The sequence below is a fragment of the Pholis gunnellus genome, assembly GCF_910591455.1.
Source record: "Pholis gunnellus genome assembly, chromosome: 23".
NCBI classification, from domain to species: domain Eukaryota; kingdom Metazoa; phylum Chordata; class Actinopteri; order Perciformes; family Pholidae; genus Pholis; species Pholis gunnellus.
Genome location: NC_136550.1, coordinates 11422490 through 11445294, shown reverse-complemented (window position 1 = coordinate 11445294; position 22805 = coordinate 11422490). Strand labels below are relative to the sequence as shown.

The 22805-nt window shown below is 47.5% G+C and overlaps 1 protein-coding gene across 1 annotated transcript in view; it reads left to right on the top strand.

Annotated features, from left to right (window-relative positions):
• efnb3b (ephrin-B3b) overlaps nt 1–14266 on the top strand; it is a 73234-nt gene extending 58968 nt beyond the window's left edge. The window contains exons 3-5 of the mRNA XM_079184292.1: nt 5667–5759; nt 8607–8669; nt 12298–14266. Coding sequence (XP_079040418.1) covers nt 5667–5759; nt 8607–8669; nt 12298–12731 — 590 coding nt within the window. The 3' untranslated portion in view covers nt 12732–14266. The remainder of the gene's footprint in view (nt 1–5666; nt 5760–8606; nt 8670–12297) is intronic.
• Nucleotides 14267–22805: the final 8539 nt, after the last annotated feature.

Sequence of the window (22805 nt, the reverse complement as noted above, 5' to 3'; positions counted from 1 at the left end):
CACACTTCCCAGTCCACCCGAGTAACAGACTTAGTCTTTGCAGAGCGGGGTCCAAAAGCCAAACAAGTGGAACTAAAAGGAGGATTTTAAAGGCAAAGCTGCTGTGAAGCAACACATTGGTTTTAGGTTGATTTGCACAGATGGGCACACACACACACACACACACACATGCACACACACACTCCAACCACTCCAGCCGTAGCATGCAGCGCCAGTGTGCCCGAGGATAAAGCCGAAAAAACACCCACTTTGTGTCTTTCACGTCGCATTTGCATTCGTGATCATCGCGTTCGCGAACCTGACACACTCGTGACGCGGCTACCACGCCGTCACACGCCAGAGGCGAGCGGGGTTGCCGCCAAACTGCTCGTGTAACGTCAGAGAGCTTTGTTCCTCCCTGGCCCTTGTTTGCTTGTTTATTCATTCCATTTGTCGTTTAATCTGCTCTTTTTGCCGCGTGCCGCGTTCCCAGCTTTGCTCTCTTTCAATGTCGCTGTCGCCGGGAAAGATGTTCCCACATCAAGCTCGAGGCATGTGCGTGTAATTTAGGTGTGTATGCTACAGTAGCGAGCGTGGACTGTTGTAATAGCTTGGCCACACATCCCACTACTTCAATCTCTCCTATCATAAAAAAAAACCTGAAGCCTCATAACTTTTCAAGTGACATTAATCTGCCTGGGAGCCCTGGTGACCCCCCCTTCCTTCCTCTTGTGTATTATATATCCTGTCATCTTCAAGTAAAACATATTAAACCAGCCTGTCTCGGTCCCATGTTGTCAAATACTGACACTTTGTCTCGCTCCTCGGCGTCCGATTCCAACGCACAAGGCGTCCTCTGTATGAGACACACTGGGCTTTCAAGTAACTGCAATGAAAACCCATTCGGATCATTATTAGCCGCTCGGAGACAATGCTCTGGGAGTGCGATGACGTCATATAAAGAGAGAGGGAGGGGAGGCGGATGGGTCAAACAAACACAGGACTTTGGAGTCACGTTAGAGATGTGTGTGAAGTCTTTTCCGTACTTATGTTGTGTTGCTTATCTTAGAACATGTTGTGTGTTTTTTTACATACTTATTTTACGCCCACCCATGCTGTTCTTTCCTAACCCTCACCGAGTGTTTGCCCTGCGTTTGTACTGCGACAGCAGTGCAGTGTCTTGGTCGGCGCGTTAAAAAGTAACCGAGCGTCAGAATGTGTCGGAAATTTCTTGATTAAACACAAATTTAAATTATAATTTATTTTGCCCCCAAGTTGTGCCTTTTCAGGAAAAATAGAAAAATGTTTTTTTTCCTTCTGGTAAAAATAAATAAATATTTCATTCAATTATATTTCCAGTCAGTATTCTAAATTAAACATTAACTGAACACAAGGACGCAGCTGTTTGAAGTAGATATGCAAATATGTTTTATATGTATTCATTATAAAGTGTGAGGTCTCTGACAATGAAAAACAAAATGTGATTTTGTTTTATTGGTGTCAGTGTAATAATACCGTACAGCAATGTGCATCAACTTCCATTCATTTAAAAATCCCAAATCGGCCTCGACCGGGACCCTCACAGAGACCGGACCTCAGGATTAAGTGACACTGACAACAATGAGGTTATAGCCACTTGTCTCTCGACACTGTCATTTACTGTGGATATTCTTCAACAATGTTTTCATTTCTGAGGGCCCGTAGTTGCGGGGCCCCGGGGGAAGCTGCCCACTTTGCCCGCTTGATAATGCAGCCCTGGTTAAACCGCCCCCCCAAAAAACCATTTCCATTTCCTTAAACCGCACATTGCATCAAAACCCTGGAACGCATGCATATGTGATGTCAAAATCCCATTTCGACCAGAGATTCTCGAAATCAGGCAGTAGAACAGCACTTCTTGTGACTTTTGAGCAAAGCGAAATGTGAGTCGTGTCCCAAAGTAGACAGAAGGACGTGATGGAAATAACAACATCGGCGCGCACACAAACCCGCATCACTCACACAGGAGCAAGTGTTTTGCTGCGGGAGGCCGGCTGTCACTCAGCATGTGTGGAATATATAACCAGGGCTGCGAAGCACACCGCAGGAGGGGGAAGGAATAGAGTGGGATGGCAAACATTGAGGTCCGGGCTGCGTCTTAATGCAAATGAAGTCGCTTTGCATAGTCCACTACGGCGGGTGACACAGTCGACACGGAGCATGTTAGGCGGGGGGGGGGGGGGTTTAAGCCCCTGAATGAATGAACGATGCGCGTTATGATTCCACTTTTACGTTCGGCAGCGACGATAGAGGCCTGGCCCAGCACTGACCTTGGTAATAACACGAAAGAGAGATTCTCATCCACTCTGTGGTCTTTTCTATTGACTAGATACACACACACACACACACACACACACTCCTCCCCCTGGCCTGCCCGGCTGCCTCCCCCCTCTGTGTGCCGAGCCCCGGCGCTGTGCGGTCTGATCGAGGTTGACTGCGGTATTATTTCATTAATTAAGTTTTTCCACTTCCTCCGCCTCTCCCTCCTGTTCTTCCTTTCGAAACGAGGGTGGCGGAGCGACGCCCTTCCTCTCCTCTGTCCTCTGGCGCTTCACATCCCCCCCCATCACTGCTGATCATTGTCTCAATTACTCATCCCGCCCTTGTCTCCCTCTTTCTCCCTCTCGCTGCTCTTCCTCCTTTCTCCTCTTATCTCATCCCAAATTGCTCTATACACTCCTCCCATCTCTCTTTATTCTCTCGCTCTCTCTCTCTCTCTGTCCTCCCAAAGTGAGGTGGGAAAGATTTGAGGCATCATCCCTCCATCTCCCCATCTTTCCCGCTCTCATCTCTCGTCTCTCATCAGGATTTCACAGGTGTTCTGTGATAATTCAAACCTTGATTCGGTGATATCTACTCTCAGCGTTTCCAGCGTTAAGCACCTCGGCGGCGGGGAATATTTTCGATCTCGTTGTCCGCTTTGTTCCCGTGTAATAGAGATTCACAGAAATAGGGGCACCTGTATCATGTTTAATGGATTTAAGAGGATTTTTTTTTGTGCTTTAACAAAAATGGCCCTGGTGATATTTGTGACCTGTTGATTGTGATGTAAAAAAAATAACTTGCATTTGCAAAGTCCCATATGTGGAGGCTCTCCTGGTTCAATTTGGCTCTCAGTCTCTCTGTCTCGCTCTTCTTTGTATCCATTACTGCTGCACTTTTCCATAATGGAGACATTAGAGTCTTTTACCTCTCTGCGATCTATCACGTCATTTAAACTCCTTCCTTAGTTTCCGTTTTTAACTGCTCTACTTTTTCTCTGTTCTCCCACTTTCCCCTCTTTCTATGAATCTTGTCTTTCTCCCTCCTCCTCCTCCTCCTCCTCCTCCTCCTCCTCCTCCTCCTCCCTGTGTCCACTGGGCTCTGCAAGGGTCATCTCCAGCGTCTCACAAAGTCTCCTGTCCCCATCATATCACCAACAGCTTGTCACAGGCAATCAGTCTCGCCGCCTTGCTTCCCTGCACGGCCTCATCCTCCCCTCCTCGCCCTCGTCTTCCTCACCTCCCTCGTCTCCTGTCACCTTCTCGTCCTCCCTCGTGTGTCACGAGGTATTACTTTCAGGGATCATAGTCCTCCGCCCTTCTCTCTCAGCCCACCCGACTCCACCCTCCATCCTTCAATCAGAGCTGCGACGTCTTCGCCGCCGAGATGCATTTGTAGCTTTAATTTAATATAATTAAGATAGATGATGCTTTTCAAATCATTTATTCATTTGGTTTGTGTACACTGGATGAGAGTATGTCGTTAATTAAAGTTTAAAAAAGAAATGTGATTTAGCTGCAGTATTTTGTTGAACTAAAATAGACTTTGTTAATCCACCTATGATGGACACAGTCCCACATAGAAATAGAAAATATTTTCAGAATTCTTTTGTGTGAATTTTATAATCAAGAAAACACATTTATTTGCTGTACTTGAAATCTTCTTCCTCATAAGTGTAACAGGATATATACGACTCAGGTCTCACACAACAAATACTATGATTTAAAATGCGTTGGTAACACAACAAATAGTAGAAGAAGTTGAAGGAGAACTTCTTTCTACTTCCCCTCATCCATCCCTGTCTCCTGGCGTCCCCACCAGACTGCTGCTCGCCGTGACCCCCGCCTGCGTCTCTCCTCCTCCTGCTTTCACACTCTGCATCCTGCAGAGACGGAGGGAGAGAGAGAGAGAGAGAGAGAGTGACGGAGGTGTTAGAAGTAAAGCTGCCTCCTTTTTCACACCTCCCTCTCCCTCTCTCTCTCTCTCTCGCTCCCTCTCTGCCTCGCTTCAGACTAATCTATAGCCTGGAGCTGAGTGGAGGGGCTGAAATGATTTTTCTTTTTTACATTTCTTTAAGGAGACACGGTGAGCGTTCGCCCCGGGGGCTATGGAGGGAAAACTAAGGAGAGACAGTTGGTGTGTGCTGGGCTCTTGGGTTGGTGGAAGGAAGAAAAATATGTTTACTGTCTCTTTTTACTAGCCACTGTGGCACGAGAACTCTTCCTCGTGTGATCGAAAAGGCCGGAGCGATGGCTGAGCATTTGTGTACAAATAGCTTTGATTCTCATCTCTCCAGCTCTCACCCCCCTCCTCTCTTCTCTCTCCTCTTCTTCCACTTCATGTCTCGACCCCTCCACTTTTACTCTTTGATCCCACCATTCGGATTCTCCCTGTGTGTTCCCTCCTTCTCTTTCCTCCTCCTCCTCCCGCTCCTGCTCCTCCAGCCTCTGTGACCTGCAGACCAGTGATCTTTAATGCATTCGCTTTATGTCAGAAGAAGTGTTTGAGTGTTACAGGGATTCATGCCCACACACACACACCCTCTTGCCTGTGCACTTAGCCAGCACCGCGCGACCTCTTTTGGCCTCCCTGCTATAGCTCCGCTAGAGAGCGTTGGACTCCGGAGCAGGTTAGGAGGCTGATTTGATACGTGACGCTGTATCTCTCTCGAGCCGTTCTGATTGAATTGTTGCATTTTTCTTTTCCAGTGTGAGAAACACATTCATAGCTTAAAGAAATGCATGGTAAATCCCTCATTGCCTGTATTAAACACATCAGTCCCGCAATTTCAAATCGAAGAATTCTTGTAATTCGCTTAATTAAAACATGAGCACTAGTGACAGTAATGAGGTATTAAACATTGGAGCTTTAACTCATTCAACATACTCTGTATTCATCCAGTTTCTTGCTACACACAGTGTCTTGTGTCTCAGGGGCTCCATTTTATTTTATATGCGGTCTTGATTGGATTACCATCCCCTTTTTTTTTCTTCTATCAGTCAGTCTATGGCTCTCTAGATTACCCCCCCCTCTCCTGCTATTTCCCCCCGCCCCAGCAGCAATTGCACTGGCCTGAAAGCGGTTGAGACCAATGCGGCGCGGCGGGGGTGTCAATGAATTCCAGTGGAATGCTAAATGAGGACTTATTAAAGTGCCGCCGCCGCCACGTAGTTTGACATTTCAGAGCTTCTGGTGGAGTTTTAAATCACTGCCTCTGCAAATGTCACTCGCTGACTGCGGAATGGCTGACCATATGAATAGAGGCTATTGTCGGCGAAAGTGAATTTGTGTGGCTTTAACGGATGGTTTTTGTGTGTGTGTGTGTGTGTGTGTGTGGGTCTGGTACTTGGGCTAATTGTGTAATTGTTTTGTTTCCCTCCCTCCAGCTACGTCAGATGGGACGCGTCAAGGCCTGGATAGCATGAGAGGCGGAGTGTGTGCCACACAAGGCATGAAGGTGGTCCTGAAAGTGGGGCAGAGTAAGTCCTGTCAACTCTCTTGTCCTACATTAATTTCTCTCTCTCACACACACACACACACACACACACACACACACACACACACACACACACACACACACACACACACACACACACACACACACACACACACACACACACACACACACACACACACACACACACACACACACACACACACACACACACGCACACACGCACACACACACACGCATACGTGAGCTCTCCCATATGCACAACTCTTGGAGTCCACCACCCTTCTTCACACGCTCACTCACAACACACACATTATTATTCATATGTTTTGCTGCTTGTCCCCGTCCCAAGCAGTGCATGGCTTTGCTCTGGGGGGGGGGGGTACCTCATACAACCCCACTTCAGAACACACACTATACCTTTAACACACGGCTCCAGCCCACTGCATCTCACACCATCTCCCATCTGCACAGCCAGCACAGAGCGGTGCATGCTCCTCATCTGACATGCAGCCTCTTCCACTTTTACACCGTCCCTCTTGTCTTCCCTCTTTTCTGACACACGCCGACGGAAACGCGTACGCACTCACTTCTTTTGTGCGCGCGTGTTCTCTCTGAGCATATTAGGGCTCGTTAAGTGGTGCGAACAGCAGAGAAGTGTGGATCAGTCAGCTCTAATGAGCCCTGTTGACTCCCTTCTCCCCCTCCCTTTTAACTACGACTGACTCATGCTGGACACACACACACACACACAAACACACACTCACACACTGCAACTCGCCTATCCGTGTGCCGGGTATACATTACAGGTATAAACCTAAGCTCACACATGCGAGGACATGAGCACATGTCATGCAGGGTTGCGCGGACACACACACACGTACACAGCAGGGACACACACACGTTTCCCCACGCGGCTGACCTGCCAGCGGGAGCGCGATAACCAAATGACTCCATTCGGCGCTGGAGCACACAGTCAGTGATTTTTAATGACTCGTAGCTGCACACGCTTCTAATTTGTTTGGGAAAAAAAACGTTTCGCAGGTAATGACCCTCGCATTGCAGGCTTTTCAGAAAAGCGGCAACAACAGAAAAAGGCCCATTTAAGCATTTTCACTGACATGCGCATTCCTGCACATAATAGGCACCTGTCCTTCACACGACCCCCCCCCCCCACACACACACACACACACACACACACATAGCTCGCACTCACCATCCCGTGTTATCAGGCCTTGTGTGCTGTAGGTGCTGATGTGGCTCTATCAGCCAATAAGATCAGCACAGTCAGCTCAGTTCAATAGAAACACTTTTTCACCACATGGGCAATGGAAACGCTACCATTCCCACACGCTGATGTTCAAACCCCTCTGCCACTTTTGCACAACTCTCTGAAGTTCTGAGTGAGACCCACATCTTTTTGTTTGTCGTCATTCTCTCCCTTTTCTCTATTCCCTCTGCGTTTGCCTTTCTTTTTAACCCCTATTCACTAAAGCAACACTGCTCGCTTCCTTTTCAAATTCCCTTTTTTTCCCATTTCTCATTACTTCCCTTTCACTTTGCATGCCTGCCACCTCTCCTTCCGACTCTCCCCTCTCAGTCCCCCTCTCTGTTATTTTCTCTCTTCCTCTGTCTTCCTGTCTTATCTGCTGTGTGGCTGAAAGGTCACGTCTGTGTTGTTTGTCATCTAAATAAGCGGCGTGCCGCCTCATGGTGATCCCTGATGAGATATGCTGCTCTGCTTCACTCCGAGGAGCACGCACACACACACACACACACACACAGACACACACACACACACACACACACACACACGCACACACACACTTGTACCCTTGCCCAACACACATACATTGACCTGCCTTCTCTTATTTTATTCTTTATCTATCTTGCTTGCTCTCTGTCACACACACACACACACACACACACACACACACACACACACACAAACACACACACACGCACACACACACACGCAGCCTGAACCTCCCTCCGCTGCCGACCACACAGCAGTTTCTATTGATCCAGACAGCACCGCCCCTAACTTCTGTTTGGTTGACTGCCACGAGGGAGCCGCCGGCCAATAGCTTTACACTTCTCTAAATGTCAGCATGTATAGGTTGACGGCTGTGCACGCACACCCACAATCAGCGGTTGTGCGCATAGAGGGCAGTGCAGTGTGTGGATTTACTGAACAGATTCATCCACAAGCACCCCCGTGGTCAGAGCCATTTTTGTTCTCCCTCCGCTGCCGCAACGACCAATAACGGACTTTCTTTTTCAAATGTTGCATAAACTGCAGAGCTGAGTAGTCATGTATCCGGATATAAAACCCTATTCTTGCAGCCTACTGTTGGCCAGATGGCTCAGAAGCGAACAAAATGATTATTTTTCTGAACCATCTCTTTCAGCGGTGAGGAGTGGCACTTGTACATTAGCTGTGTGTGTGTGTGTGTGTGTGTGTGTGTGTGTGTTTGCATGTGTCACATAAACGCACTTTAATGCCATCACCATTACTGAGGGCTTGCTAGACAGATGGCCTGATTTAGCGACTACAGATTACGAGCCGTTATGGCCTTGTGTAAATTAATTCTGGCCAAAACAACAAGCGGCCTACTCCTTAGTTTCACATTCAATCAAATGGAGAAGTGCTCATACACGGCACATAGAAGCCCAATCAATATGTGCTCTCTCATCATGGGTAAGGAAGGGGAGGAAAGACGTGAATACAGCTCTTCCGTCTCTATTTCTCTCTCTCTGGCTCGCTCTCTCTTTGCTGATGTTATTGGTTCCAATTCCGAGAGCCTCGGCTGTTGTAGTCTTAGTATTTCCTCCACCCCGCTGATATTCCATCCTTTTCTTTCCTCAACAGGCCAATATGGGCTGCCCCCGAAGAAGGAGCCGCCAGCAGGACGCACCACCAGCAGAAACCCAGGTAAGCAGGAGACCAACTGAGGATAATCCACAGCGGATCCATCCACAAAATGGATGGAGGGAAAAGACTGGTGGATAAAAGGAGAGGCTGCGGGGAGAGGGAGGGAGGGAGGCGACAGATGGAGAATGTGCAGCGGTGACATGTGTGGATCTCTCTATTTAATTCCACATCGTTCTCTCTCTCTCCCCCGCTCTGTATCGCTCTCCTCCCGGTCTCTGCGCCCGGCCCTGCGAGCTAAGTGCTGCAGGCGGGCAATGGATGGCTAATAGCTACCTTGGGAAGAAGGAAGCAAAAGGAGAGGGAGGAGAGGGAGGAGAGGGGGGAGAGGGGGGAGAGGGCAGCAGGAGAAGAGGGCTGGACCGGCGGCGACATTTCAGAGAGTTATATTGTCATTAGTTTTGGGTGGCCTGGATTCTCTAGTTCCGTCAAGAGGGAGACAGAAAGAAATGAGAATTACGGGAAAGATGAGGGAAGAGAGGAGAGGAGACAGGGGAGTGATGGAGCGGGGTGAGTAGAAGTGGGAGGCACGCAAGGAGGAAAGAGAAAAGAATAATTGAAAAGCAAAGAGGAGAAGGGAATAGAACAAGGAGATGGAAATGGAGAGAGGCTAGATTCATGCTCTGCCTCAAAGTCATTCAGCGGAATAGAAATGCTCTGCTCTCAGTCGTCTCCCTCTCTTCATTTCTGCTTTTCGGTGGTGAATATGCGTCTTATACCAAAACGTGTCAATCGGGGCATTCACACATTGTCCGATCACTCGTCCATACCTCACACAGGTGTGAAGTAAGCAACAATACTATGCATGGTTTGTGCTGTGAGACAGACGACTCTGGACACACTACAAGAGTGATTTACATCCAGCACATAATGAGGGATTTTACACATTTTTGACGCTTACACAAGGACATGTTAGCACACACTAATCTGAAATGATTGTTTTTACTCCCGACACAACAGTTATGCCAGCATTTCTAATTTTACGTGTGAACGATCTCGGCTAATAACTGGGATATTGCTGGTTGTTCACGATCGTTTTGTTTGTCTCGTCTGACCCTCTCTGGGGATGTAAAGCTAATACGTTAGCGGGTCATATTAACCGCTCAGAGTCTCGACATCACACACGTTAACACAGTGGTGGCAGGATCTAAGATGTCCATTTCGGATAAATGGATCATAAATCAGTTTGGAAACAATAGAAAATAGTTGTTCTTAAAGGGACAATTCACAATAAAATCGCCTCATTACCGTGCAAAGGAAGTGTGTATCTATACTCCATGCTGCTAGTTCACCTAGCACCACTGGGCTCAGCCGGGTTTACATATTTACCTTTAAAACTTTAGATCTAGTCTCACAATCATTCGATTCAGACAATCCAGTTGACTGTCTCGTCTGCGCCGTGCAAAGAGGAGGCGCCAGTAGTAACACAGCTTGATGCAAACAAATAGCCTGTGGCGTGGAGGTGTGGATAGTTTAAGGTTCAATATTCTGGCATTTATCCTCAACAGTTTGTCATCGGTTTTCACCAGATTGTTTGAGCAGTGCAGGAGAAAGCTGGTGTTATTTCTACCTCATGGTCTGACATTACAGCCTCGTACTGTGTGTGTGGCTTAGCAAGCAGTAAGCAATGTAATGATTTTTAAACTGCTTCAAATCTAGACCTCAGCTTAGGTTTGAATACGAATATATTTGTGTGACATAAACACACATAGACACAGAGTTGATAGTAGCTTTGCATTACGTCCTTAATCCACTCACTGGTCACTGCAACGGTCATTCAAACAACCTGAGTGAAACTGCCTGAACGTTTTATCAAAACTAAAAACTAAAACTACGAATAAAAAGAGCACAGGTGACAGGAGTGGATGCAATACACATGGATAGGGAAAAATTAATTTATTAAAAAAAAAAGGTGTGTGTGGGAAGCAGCAATGAAGTGCCACGATGCGTCAGCGTTATGGTGCTCCATTAATGAGCTAATCTTCTCAGATCTCCTCTTAATGTATTCCTTTAGGTAGTTCATGGAAACACGCACTGATTCACACTTTATTCTGACATTTTCTGGAATTTGCATAAAACCTGTGCAACAGTTTAGTGGGAAATCATCGTGTCTAGACTGAAGCATTATAAAACCGTTCCAAAAAAACGTGATAAAAAACACATTTAAGACCAACTATGTTATCCCCTTGACCTGTTCTCTCATCTCTGACCCGCTGAATGTCTCTCTCCAAGGTGAGATTCACTCATGAAATAAAAAAAGAGGGACCAAGGGGAGAAAAAAGGAAACACAGGAGGGAGTGAGAAGTGGAAAATAGGGGGAGAAGAGAAGGAGGAGGAGAGGTGAAGGGAGAGGATATAATAAAGAGAGCCGGTGAAAGGCGGCGGTCATAATGGAGATGGAGAACGAGGGATGTTGGGTTAATGGAGGGAGGAAGAAAGCGGGAGGAGGAGGAGAGGGGAGCGTAATCGACGTCCGGCATTAGCTCTTTGCTCCCAGTCGGTCCGGCGCGACGGGGGTCGCCGAGCAAGCAGGGGGGGGGGGGGGGGGGGGGGGGGGTGAGGTGCGTTTGCACGCATTTCCTCGCATTGCTCGTGTATGTCCGTGTGTTTGTGTTGCTAGGCGCTGAGCTCAGAGCAAGGTGGGTCATTACGGCTGCAATAACTCGAGGAACGCGAGGGAGGGCGAGGAGGCGCAGGGGAGAGACAGACAGGGAGAAAAGAAAGGGATGTGTGCCAAGAATAATGATAGACCAATCCAAAGGCTCTATATAGCAGCGACTCGCATTACCGGCCTTAACCAGTTCGCCACACACATGCACACGGCCCAGGTGCCACAGCCTTAGCCCCCCCCCCCTATACACACACACACACACACACACACACACACACACACGTCCAGACCATCATTCACCTGCTGAGTTCTGACCCAACCTCCCGCTGAGAAAGCTGTGAGCTCCGAGGCTGTGAAGATCTTAGGTTTCAGGCAGACACACAACAGACAGAGGCTGACAAACAGACAGACAGTGTGACAGACAGCTTGATCATCAGACAGACACATGAAAAGAGAGAGACAGGCAGGACCGGGCCAGCAGGCAGACGGAGTGTGTGGTCTGGTGGTAGAAGCAGGACGGCGAGGCTCTCTCTTCATGTGGCTGGCTGTAATGCTAAGTAAACACAGTTGTTAAGGCTAGGGAAATAGAGTGTGTTACCTTGACACACACTGCGGCTTAGCCAGGCTGTCCACAAGCCGTATATATGCGGCGCAGTACTCTGACACTCGCTCATGGAGTCTATACGGACAGCCCCTCTCCGTTTTATAAGCACTGCTGTCCACTTCATTACATCAATAAAGAGACCACATGTGAGCGTCTTGAGAGATTTGCTGCATTCCTCTGGGTTAAGTCTTCACTAGCGGCGCTAAACCACCACCATTACTCACGTCATTGTGGGACAGAACCATAAGCATCGGTATGTTTATTTAAAAGCTCGTGAAAAGCGTAAATTGTGAAAGCACGCTGTGTTATTGCTCTGGTGTATATTCGCGGGGATTACCGTGCATGTATAAATCAATGGGAAACACTGGAAGCAGCCTGTGATACTGGAGTAAGATTGTTCTGTGGTTTTGTTTCAGGCGGAGCGGGGAACTCCACCCAGTCCCGAGGGCCCAACAGCTACGGGGGTGAGGGCGGCGGCGAGAACGGGCCCATTCAGTCCTCCAACATCGCCCTCATCGCAGGGGCCGCGGGGGGCTCGGCCTTCCTCCTGCTGGTGACGGCCGTGATCTGCGTGGTGTGCTACAGGCGGCGGCACGCCAAGCACTCGGACACCCACCACCCGCCGCTGTCGCTGTCCTCGCTCACCAGCCCCAAGCGGGGCGGGGGCGGGGGCCTCGGCAGCTCCAACAACAACGGCTCCGAGCCCAGCGACATCATCATCCCCCTGCGGACGTCGGACTCGGCCTACTGCCCGCACTACGAGAAGGTGAGCGGAGACTACGGGCACCCCGTCTACATCGTCCAGGAGATGCCGCCGCAGAGCCCGGCCAACATCTACTATAAAGTATGAGACGGCCGCTGCTCCGGCCGACTGGACACACCCACCTCCCTCTGACCATTACCAACCAATCCCCACGCTCCAAATGAAGCCACAGCAAAGCTAGCCATCACAGCGCCGACCCTGAACCCCTCAATACTACCAGTATTGTCCCATTACCCCCCCACCCCACCCACCCACCTACACACACACTCACTGCCCTGTGAGCCCCGCCGCAGTTGTGTTCCAAGCTGAATAACCCCCCCACTCCCCCCCCACCCCGTTCTCACACACTGGGCCACAAAGTGTGTGTTAAGGGCAGAGTCGTATTGGTACGTAGCCCTTTTTAACAAGGCCCTCACGGATGGGCAAGAGCCTCTGAGAGCCCCCTTTCTTGTTAACTCAGAGCAAAACGAGACCCACCCCGTGCAGAATTGAAGAGTCGTCCCCGTAACGCCAGCGTGTGTTCGTGTGTGTGTGTGTGTGTGTGGCGACACACTTTGTTTCTAGGAGGATGGACCTGGCGTTGGGACTTGCGATGTTTTACAAAAGAAAAAAAAAAAAACATAGAGAATTAAAAGGACTTCGACAAAAGAAAAACTACACCCTTGATCCCACTTAGCGCCGGAGAACTCTGATTCCCAAAGGCCATACCTGCCTAGCCCACCGGCCCCACCCCTCAGAGCTCCACCAGCCAACCAGAGACCGGCCCCTGCCACTAACTCACCAATAGGATTCTAGATTGTTTGTGATTGTTTCTCCTGAGACAGATAGGGGGGGCCTCGGACTCACCCAATCAGCACGCTCGGACGGCGGTCACATGACCCCGGCCCAGGCCTGAGCCTGAGGAGGTCTGACCAATCGGTGACACTTAGAATCTTGTATATTTTAATAATGTGTGTGGGTGTGACTGTGCGAGTGTGCATACACATTGGATAATAATTATGGCGCTGCTGCTCCACATTAGACGTGTGTGTGCAGTTAGTGTGCTTCAGTACAGCGACTTTTGCATATGAGTTTGCATATGCGCGCGTGGGGTTCAGTTTGTGTGTGTGTGTGCGCTTTGTGTGTGAGTGAGTGTGCGTACGCGTGCGTTCTTTAGACTTGTCTTAAATACCAAAACACAAAATAGTGAGCGAATATCAAAAAAGTGAGATTTTTTATCGCTATCAACACTTATAGATTATATATATGAATATCCAGTAAATCATTTCTAGATGTTTTTTTTCCTGTTTTCTATTGTTTTATTATTTTTACCCCACTCTGTTAAACTACACTTCTGTTGCTAGACATTTTTTATCTGCTGTTGTTGTTTTTCACACTTTAGAACGACCTTGTTTCCTTCCTTTCCCCTTTGCATTGTATATTAATTTAATCCCTTTTTTTTTATTCTCCCGGCGAACAGAGGTTGTGTCTCTCTTCCTCTCTTCCCTCTCCCATTCACTCCCTCCCCCCCTTTTTCCCCCCCCCCCCCCTCTAGGGTCTCTGAACTCTGTGTATATTTTTATAGCTCCTTGTACTATGCTGTAGTTTTGAAGTTTAGACCTCGTTTGTGGAAGTGTTGAGGTAGAACCATCGATGAAAGTTTTTTTTTTTTTTTTTTTCAAACGCTTTTTTGAAACGCAGAAGTGAAAAGAAGTGAGGGGCGGGGGGGTGATGGTGGGGGAGGGGGGTGAGAGAGGATGAAATGAAAAAGAAGAATAAAGGGAAAAGAACAGGGCGAGGGGGAGAGAGAGAGAGAGAGAGAGAGAGAGAGAGAGAGTGCTGTCTGGGGAGAAGGAATAAAGCGGCGTCTGAATGCAGAACTTTTAAAAAAAAGCAAAAGAAAGGGAGGGAGGGAGGGAGGGAGGGAGACAAGGGAAGAAAAGACTGTGAAGGAATTGCACACTAAAGAAAAAAGAAGCTGAGGGGAGGATGGGAGCGGCAGGAGTGAGAGATGAAGGATCCCAAGGAAAGAAGGACGGAGGGAGCAAATGACAAGAGTGGCTGGCAGAGGAGAGACACATTTGCTTTGAACGGAGTGGTTTTCGAGCCGACGGACCAACAGCTGAAACAGATTTTGGAGGACTTTGAACTTTAACCATGGAAAGGACAGATCTTATCACACACACTCTCTCTCTCACTCACACACACACACACACACACACACACACACACACACACACGTCTCACACTTAGCGTCAACGTGAGGTGGCACATTTCGGATTTGCCTCTCATTTCCGCCGTTTGTGTTGAAATGCATCACACACCCTCTGTTTATTACAAAGGCACACACAGTGCACTGCTAGCCGCGGACACACAGAAGAGAAATCCCCCCCCCCCCCCCCAGCAGTCAACACACTCTTTTTGGCACACACACACACACACACACCATCCCACACAGATTTCACACCTTTTAATGACTGTCACAGATGCCTACTGATTGCATTGAACGACATACATTCTCTCTCTCGCCACCGCTTGCTTTCTCACACACGCGATCACCCGCACTCGACAGAAACGCTGATTGCTTTCATACGACTGTTTCTGTGATCGAGGCTGACCCCGATGGACACGGGAGGGATGAAAAGAGCGTTTGTGTGCGCGCCGTGTTTTCTCCCCTCTTTCACACGCCCTCATGCACACACACACACACACACAGACACACACACACGGCAGTGCCCAGCACCTCAACCTTGAGGGCAATAACACAAAGCTGTGTTCACATGTGCATACTATAAAAAAAAAAGAAAAGGTAAAAAAAAAAAAAAGCAGTTTTGTGTTGCTCAAACATGTTTATGGCTTTTGTGTAAAATGGGTGGCAGTGGAAAGGCTCAAGCTTTTTATTTCTTCAGACACACACACATAAGGCCTCCAGTGACGTAGCCATGTTTTCTGTGTTAAAGCCAGTGTTAAAATCTGGACCTGACGACATTTCTCAACCGTGTTTTGTATCAGTAACCAACATTGTATAAGGATCTTTCATACTTAAGTGTCACATTTGTCTGAAATGGATTTGGTTAACACACGATGATGATGTTCAGATATGTTTCTATACCATGAATGAGTTTGGATTGTATTTGACTGTATCTAAATTGATTTCAAAGATGAAATGAACTTCTTTTTGTACAACTGCCAACTTGTGTTTTTTTTGTTTTTTATGTATGCTGTTAAGTCTATGTCTATTTAAACATGCTCAGAGTACCTAAAATATCCTCCAAGCCAAATGAAGTGTCTGCTCCTCTCTGTCGTCAACAACTCCCGCAACTCTTTGGGAGCACTCCAATCCAAAATGACAGTATTTTGTTCAAAAATGGCTGCTGCCTGCGGGGGGGGGGGGGGGAACGTCTCGGACTTTACGGCGTCAATTCCGACGAAGAAGCCACTGCCCCGTTTTCAGCCCATTACCCCCCCCCCCCCATCCCTCTCAGCAGAATGTCAAGTATCTCTTGGACTCAAAAGTTTTGGATTTTTTCCTTCTGCTATCGTTTGATTTCCACGTCGGTGTTATTTCAAAGTTGTGTCTCTGGCTCTCACTGTTTGTGTTTGACTGGTCGACTCGACGTGTTGGCTTTTCTAAAGACCGCGGACACGGCCACTGCTTGTCATGTTGAAAAGAGAAAGAAGAAAGCGCTGTTTCTCCGGGGAGAGAGAGAAAAAAATAACGAAGCAGCTACCGCCTAGCTCCCTCACCTCTCCGTCGGTGAAAGTGTGTGTGTGTGTTCATGTGTGTGAGTGTGTTTCTTTGTGCCAATAGACAGCAAGCGGAGGCAGCGGAGAGAGGTGCTCTCGTATGTAACGTGTTGAGACTTTGTATTTGGGACACCTCTGTCTGAGAAGGGTTTTTTTTGTGTCCTCTCCTCCTCTTCTTCTCTCCTCCTTACCCCCTTGTCTACTCATCATGGCGACCCCTCCCTCCCTCCCTCCCGGCCCCGTCCACTTGCCCCTCCCCACCTCCCCCAAACACACCTCGAAAGAGAGGAAAAAACTAGTACATTCCTGGTTTGGAAAAAAAGGTTGAATAAAAAAAACAAACAAAAATGTTTAAGCACCACTCTTTTGGTCCTGTTGTGTCATTCATTATTGTGTGAGAGACTGCTGAAGCCTTTGTTCTGCTACTGTGTGTGTGTGTGTGTGTGTGTGTGTGTGTGTGTGTGTGTGTGTGTGTGTGTGTGTGTGTGTGTGTGTGTGTGTGTGTGTGTGTGTGTGTGTGTGTTCCTGAGGCCCACTAGTAACCCTGCCTTTAATAGAAGGTCTCTCCCCTTATCTCTGCTTTGGGCTTGTCTCAGCAGGGGGCTTATTCACTGCCTCTGCTAATAACACTGCCATCACACACACACACACACACATACACACACACACACTAGGTCTCCCACTGGCGTTATCAACAAGTTATCAAACCCGGCTTCGTTAGTGCTGAGTGTTGCTTGGCAACGTATTGACAGAGTTGATTTAATTCTGTGTCTCGCTCTCGCTCTCACTCTCGCTCTCGCTCTCTCACGTTTCTATGGTAACTGTTGGCGTCCTTTGCCCCCTTTCCAGCATTCGTTTTCATCCGGTTGTGCATCTCTGTGTGTGTGTTTTTTTAAGGCCCGTCCAGAGCATGGTGTGCCATCAGGGTGGCCTAGGGTGAGATGACCAGGCAGCTGCCTTTACCCTTTGATCTGTGATGTGTGAGAGTAGATCACATGCCACACACGCACACCCACTGACCCCGAACTACACCAACACCAACACTCCGTATGTAATCTCACGCAGTGCCACACCATTGATCCTGGTCGACACCTGTCACTGCCTCTGCCATGGTAACTGAGGCCAAGTACAATAAACATCCGTTTCACCAGCAACCTGCTGCTAATCTTCCAAACACCTTCAGTCAGTGTCACTATACTGACTTCTGCAGCCGTTCTCCTCTTCCCTTTTTAAGTACACAGCAGGTTTTCTTTTAACCACTCTCTCATAAACCATAATCATAACCTGCTTGTGAACAAAACCGGTTATTTACAATGACTCGGGTTTGGATTTGAGCAGTAGTTTCTAATTAGAGCTGGAGCTAATTTAAACCATTTCCTGTCATTCCCCACAGTGTCTGAAGGCTTTCTCCCCCAGCAGACGTTCTGACTTGTCAGAGCAGGAAAAAGGCACAGGTGTTACTAATGACGTTAACGATGCTCTGTTTGAGTCAAGTGTCCCAGTAAAGCCATGACAGGACCCTGGAACTGAAGCAGGTAAATGCCATTCCAAATTGTATTACTCATACCTGTGCTTCATGTCAAAAGGCCTATTTTTATAACTCTATGACATCATTGCACACCGAACGCACACTGACACAGGTGCCTTCAATTTGCCTGATTAGAGCTCTGTGGTCATGAACAAACTTAACTCTCCTGTTAGTCCTATTGTTAATAAAGAGAACGTACACCCTTTAGGGTGTATATTCATACCTGCAGTTTGTTGACCTCACAGGAAAGCCTGCATAGCTCTACCCATCTGCAACCTGACCGGAGGTCTAACCAACAACAGCCACTGGAAACAACCGTGTGACCGTCTCTTAACGCATTAGGATGCTGTTTCCCACTATTTGTACACATGATCAGGTTGAAATAACTGACGTTGAAACTGAAATTACTGAGACTTCGTTCATTTTTCGTTCCGGTTTATATCTTTTAGATGAGCACACCGCAGCTGCCGCTTTCGGTGACCAGAAAGTGGTCTCGTTCTCCAGAGTGATGCAAAAGGGTACTACATGAGTGAAACCCACCAGGAGCGTATCTATGTCCCCAGGGTCCTATGTTCCCCGGATTAATCTCCTCTTAGGATGACACATTAACGAGGCCTTTCAAAGGTTTTTATGTTCTCAGCAGTGTATGTTTCTCTAGGTCAAATGCTGACATCACCCACCTACAGCTTATAGCCTACTGATGTTATACTACTTGAAACAATAACATTTTATTACTTAAGACATTGATATCTCCATAGTTGCTAAACAGATTTTACCATATAAACTGCATTCGAAACCACCATCTCTCTTAATTTGTTTGTAATTTGAAATATGAATACAGCCCTTACTATTCTCTTAATGTTCATATCAACAACATGGACCCTGGGAACAGGAATGACCCCAACCCAGCCAGGCCAGCAAAACAAAGTCATCTACGTTTCTGCTCCTAAATAGCAAGTGTATAACTTATCATTTAAAGGGACAGTTCACCCCCAAAATCAAAAATTCATGTATTTTTTCTCTTACCCGTAGTGCTATTTATCAATCTAAATTGTTTTAGTGTGAGTTGCCCAGTGTTGGAGGTATCAGATGTTATTCAGCTTGTGGTGCTACAAGCTTTTGGGTGAACTGTCCCTTTAAGGCTTAGAGTTCGCAGTAATCATTTCTGACTTATTTTTATCCCATGATTATGTCATAGCCTGCCTATAAACACAACAAAAAAAATGCCAGCGTGTTAGTAGTTGAGTAGTTTTACCTGTAGAGTACCTGGATGATTGGTATGTATCACTAATCTGCAAAAACCCACCATCCCTGGATAGCAAATGGGTTACAGTAAAGAAGCTAGTAGCTGCCAATCACTAACTCTAATACCAAACTGGTATAGTGATAATGTCCAATGAATGGCTCACCACTGTTGCTAATCCATGGAAACCAGCAGCAATATTCCCTTCAAAGAGGAACTAATGCTAATCTAATGGCTGTTAAGCCGTAATGAGTTTGCTTGCTTCTCTGCAGTCGGGTTTACAGGAGGCCTGTTTAGACTATCGGGACTGCAGCGGTCCCCTTATCATTACATGCTCATCATTACTCCTGCTAATCTGTTCTGCTCAATGCACACACAGATGAATATTAATGCCACGGAGGATGATAGCCGCGTGTGTGCGCGCCGCATGAACGCACGCAGACAGATGCAGATAGGCGCCAAAAAAGTTGGGGGAGCGACACGCGCGGCGGCACACAAAGACGAACACGCGCAACCTGGCGTGCTCGCCGCGCTTTGCCGGAGTGAGACGGCTGAGCCTCCTCTTCAACTCCGCGGAGGAAGCAAAGCTCCGATGCGTCGCACGCGCAGAAACGAACACGCGCGACGCTTCCTTCTGTGATACTTTATCACAGCGGCGGGGAGGGATGGAAAGAGAAAAGAATCGGTTTTAAGTGAAATCAATAGAGAGATAATCCCCTAAATTAGATTTTGAAAAGCTTCGCCGCTGATGCGCAACTTAAAACCCAAGGATTGGCCCACTTGACTTACCAAATAACAATCCTCGAGTAAGACGCAGTTACCATGGGAATGAGCGAAGGTCAAGGATAAGAGGGGAGTGAGGGAGAAGTGTGGAGCTCTAAATCAAAGGAAATATACCCAGGAATCTGCGTAGTGAATCGGGGGTAAAGCTGCTGTGATTACAATGTCACTGTGATTAATGTAGTGTGGCGCCTTTACACCCCGAGGAGGAGAGCCGCACAGAGTGCAGGGACGGCGCGCACCTGACAGGACCTCAAATGTCACGTCACCATTGGAGATGGGATGAAGGGTTAAAAAGGTCAAGCAGTTTGATTGGATGCAAAGGCCTTTCTGTGTGTGGCCAGACCTGGGGGCGGACAGATAGCTCTGGCAGAGGGTAATTAAAGCTCAGCAGCAGAGGAGGAATTATCAGTTGGAAAGCCATGATTTTACAGCACTGATGCTGGCAGCTATTTCTCTGTGCCTCAAGATTACCCCCCTACCCCCCCCTCCCCCATCCCCCGCCACGACTCTCTGCTCTCAGTCTAACTCAATCTTTCTTCTCTTTCACCACCTGTCTCTCACTAGTCTTTTGTCTTGTTTTTCTTCTGCTCTCTCTCTCTCTCTCTCTCTCTCTCCCTCCCCACCTCACTGAATCTTTCCCTTTCTGTACCTTTCCCTCCATCTCAGAGTGCGAAAATGTTGCAGTTAATAACGGGCCTGATGACAAGTGCAGCTGCGAACTGTGAATGCAGAGCTGATGGAGAGAGTGAGAGAAAGAGGGAGGGACGGGAAAACGGTTAGAAAATAGCTGGGTTGCACAGTGTGGTGGGGGGGGGGGGGGGGGTGGGGGGGGGGGGGGGGCATGTTGTACATTCTGTGTTTGGCTTGAGGATATAACAACATTCATTTCAGATGATTAATTTGTTAATATTCCGCAGTGGATAGCGCCACTGCAGCCCTCGTTATTGGAGACGAGCACAAGTTCTGTAATGCCTCTGCTTGTCACGCAACCCCCCCCCCCCCCCCCCCCCCCCCCCCCCCTCTCCCCCCAATCTCCCCACTCCTTCTGCCACACACGCAGGCACGCCACACACCATTATGCGTACACACAACTGGCTCCATGAAAATAAACAAAGTAGGTTGTATTCAATTAAAAAGCTTTGCCTCTAAATTGTATCTTCAACATGCGTTAGACAGATCTCAACCTTTTTCCTGACTGCCTTTTTGTTGTTTTTTTCCTCTCTATGCAAATAGTTTTAAAGAACAATACATAATATAGCCTCTAGCATAATATTCTGCTCCAAAGAGTTATGACATCAAATTCACCTTTGGCGTAACCCCTCCCTGCATCAGCCAGGCCGCTCATGCTTTGGACATGTTGAAGGCGTGTGCAAGAAGAGCCGTACTCTGTATGTACAGTGTTTTGTCCCTTTTTAAGGTATAAGCAACGGTTTAAACTGTGAGTTGGTCTGCTCCAATTTAAGCTGCAAAACTTTAGCATGTCTGGCTAGCTCACTATACCTGTTTTTTACAGTGGGATGAATTAAGAGTGTGGATTTTAAACGGTATAACATTGAATGTAATCTGGTTATAATAAACGGGAATCTGCACTTCTCACATTTTTATCCAGTTAATCTATCTGATTACACTGTGAAAGTATTTTTCCAGGCGTCACTTTCTCCAACGAGAACAATACACGACTCCAGCACAACAAAGATCTCGTACACAAGTACATTCCACACTCACACACACACACACACACACACACACACAGGCACCCAGAGCAGATAAACAAACCCAAGCCGACTTTACATAAACCACATTCTCAGAGACATTCCAATCGAACCCAGCAAAACAAACCCTCCATACTGATGAGCGGGTGTGTCACAACCGAAGTTTATTTCCAAAACACCCTTCTTATTGTTTCATCTGCCAGTTTCTCATTTATTTAAAAACTCCTCTTGGATTTCAAGCTCATTGTGAAACTGAGGGAAGAGGCTCTCTGACAAAAGAATCTGTGTATGTGGCGTCAGGGTGGTCTGGTGGTTGAAGAATCCCACAGCTGAAGGATTGTGGGTTCTTTGTTCACAAACATGTACCCTGCTGAACAGGCCCGGTTCTAGACTACTTTGAATGGGGGTGTGGGTGGGGGGACAGTAAGGTCACCAATGACTGTTCCTGTAAATATGAGTGTTCGTTTGGACTGTTGGCCTTCAGTGTGCATTCATCAGGGCCTTCCACAAAGATGTGGAGCAGCCATCCAGTGGGGAAGAAGTAGCCAGCTATAGGGGTGTGAGGAGGCATTCTAATACTAATGTGTGTGAACATGTCACCACAGCAAGCAGTTGTTACATAACCTTCCAAATGACCACCAAACCGACCAATGAGATATTAGTGGAACGCGTTGCTTACATGTGGCACTTTTATGATTGATTGGATCGACGAGGGATTTGTGGTGAGGGGTAACAGTGAAGACTTTTCTTTCCCAGTGTTACACGACTATTGCACAAACCTGAGAGAAGTATTCACGCCCGTAGTTGGTCTAATCGCTCCATACACCGCCGCTGTACTCTTTCAAAGCAGGAAATTGATATGAAGGGACGCAAAGCCCAAGGCACTGTCAGTCAAGTGATGATGAAACAATCACTGCATATTGAGCGCAGTTTAAGATCTGATGTACAAAAATAAACATTTGTGTTACTAACTGGCATTATCATAAAGGAGCTATTGGAAAATATTTTGTTAAAATGAAAATCCCTTTGAAGCCAACACAAGTCTGACTGTCATACTGCCGACACTCTAACAGTGTTTTAATGTTGCAAAAAAAAAAAGATTCTGTCAGGCAAACACGCTGATTAATACAAATATTTCCCATTGCGATGTGGTGGATTCAAATATTAAG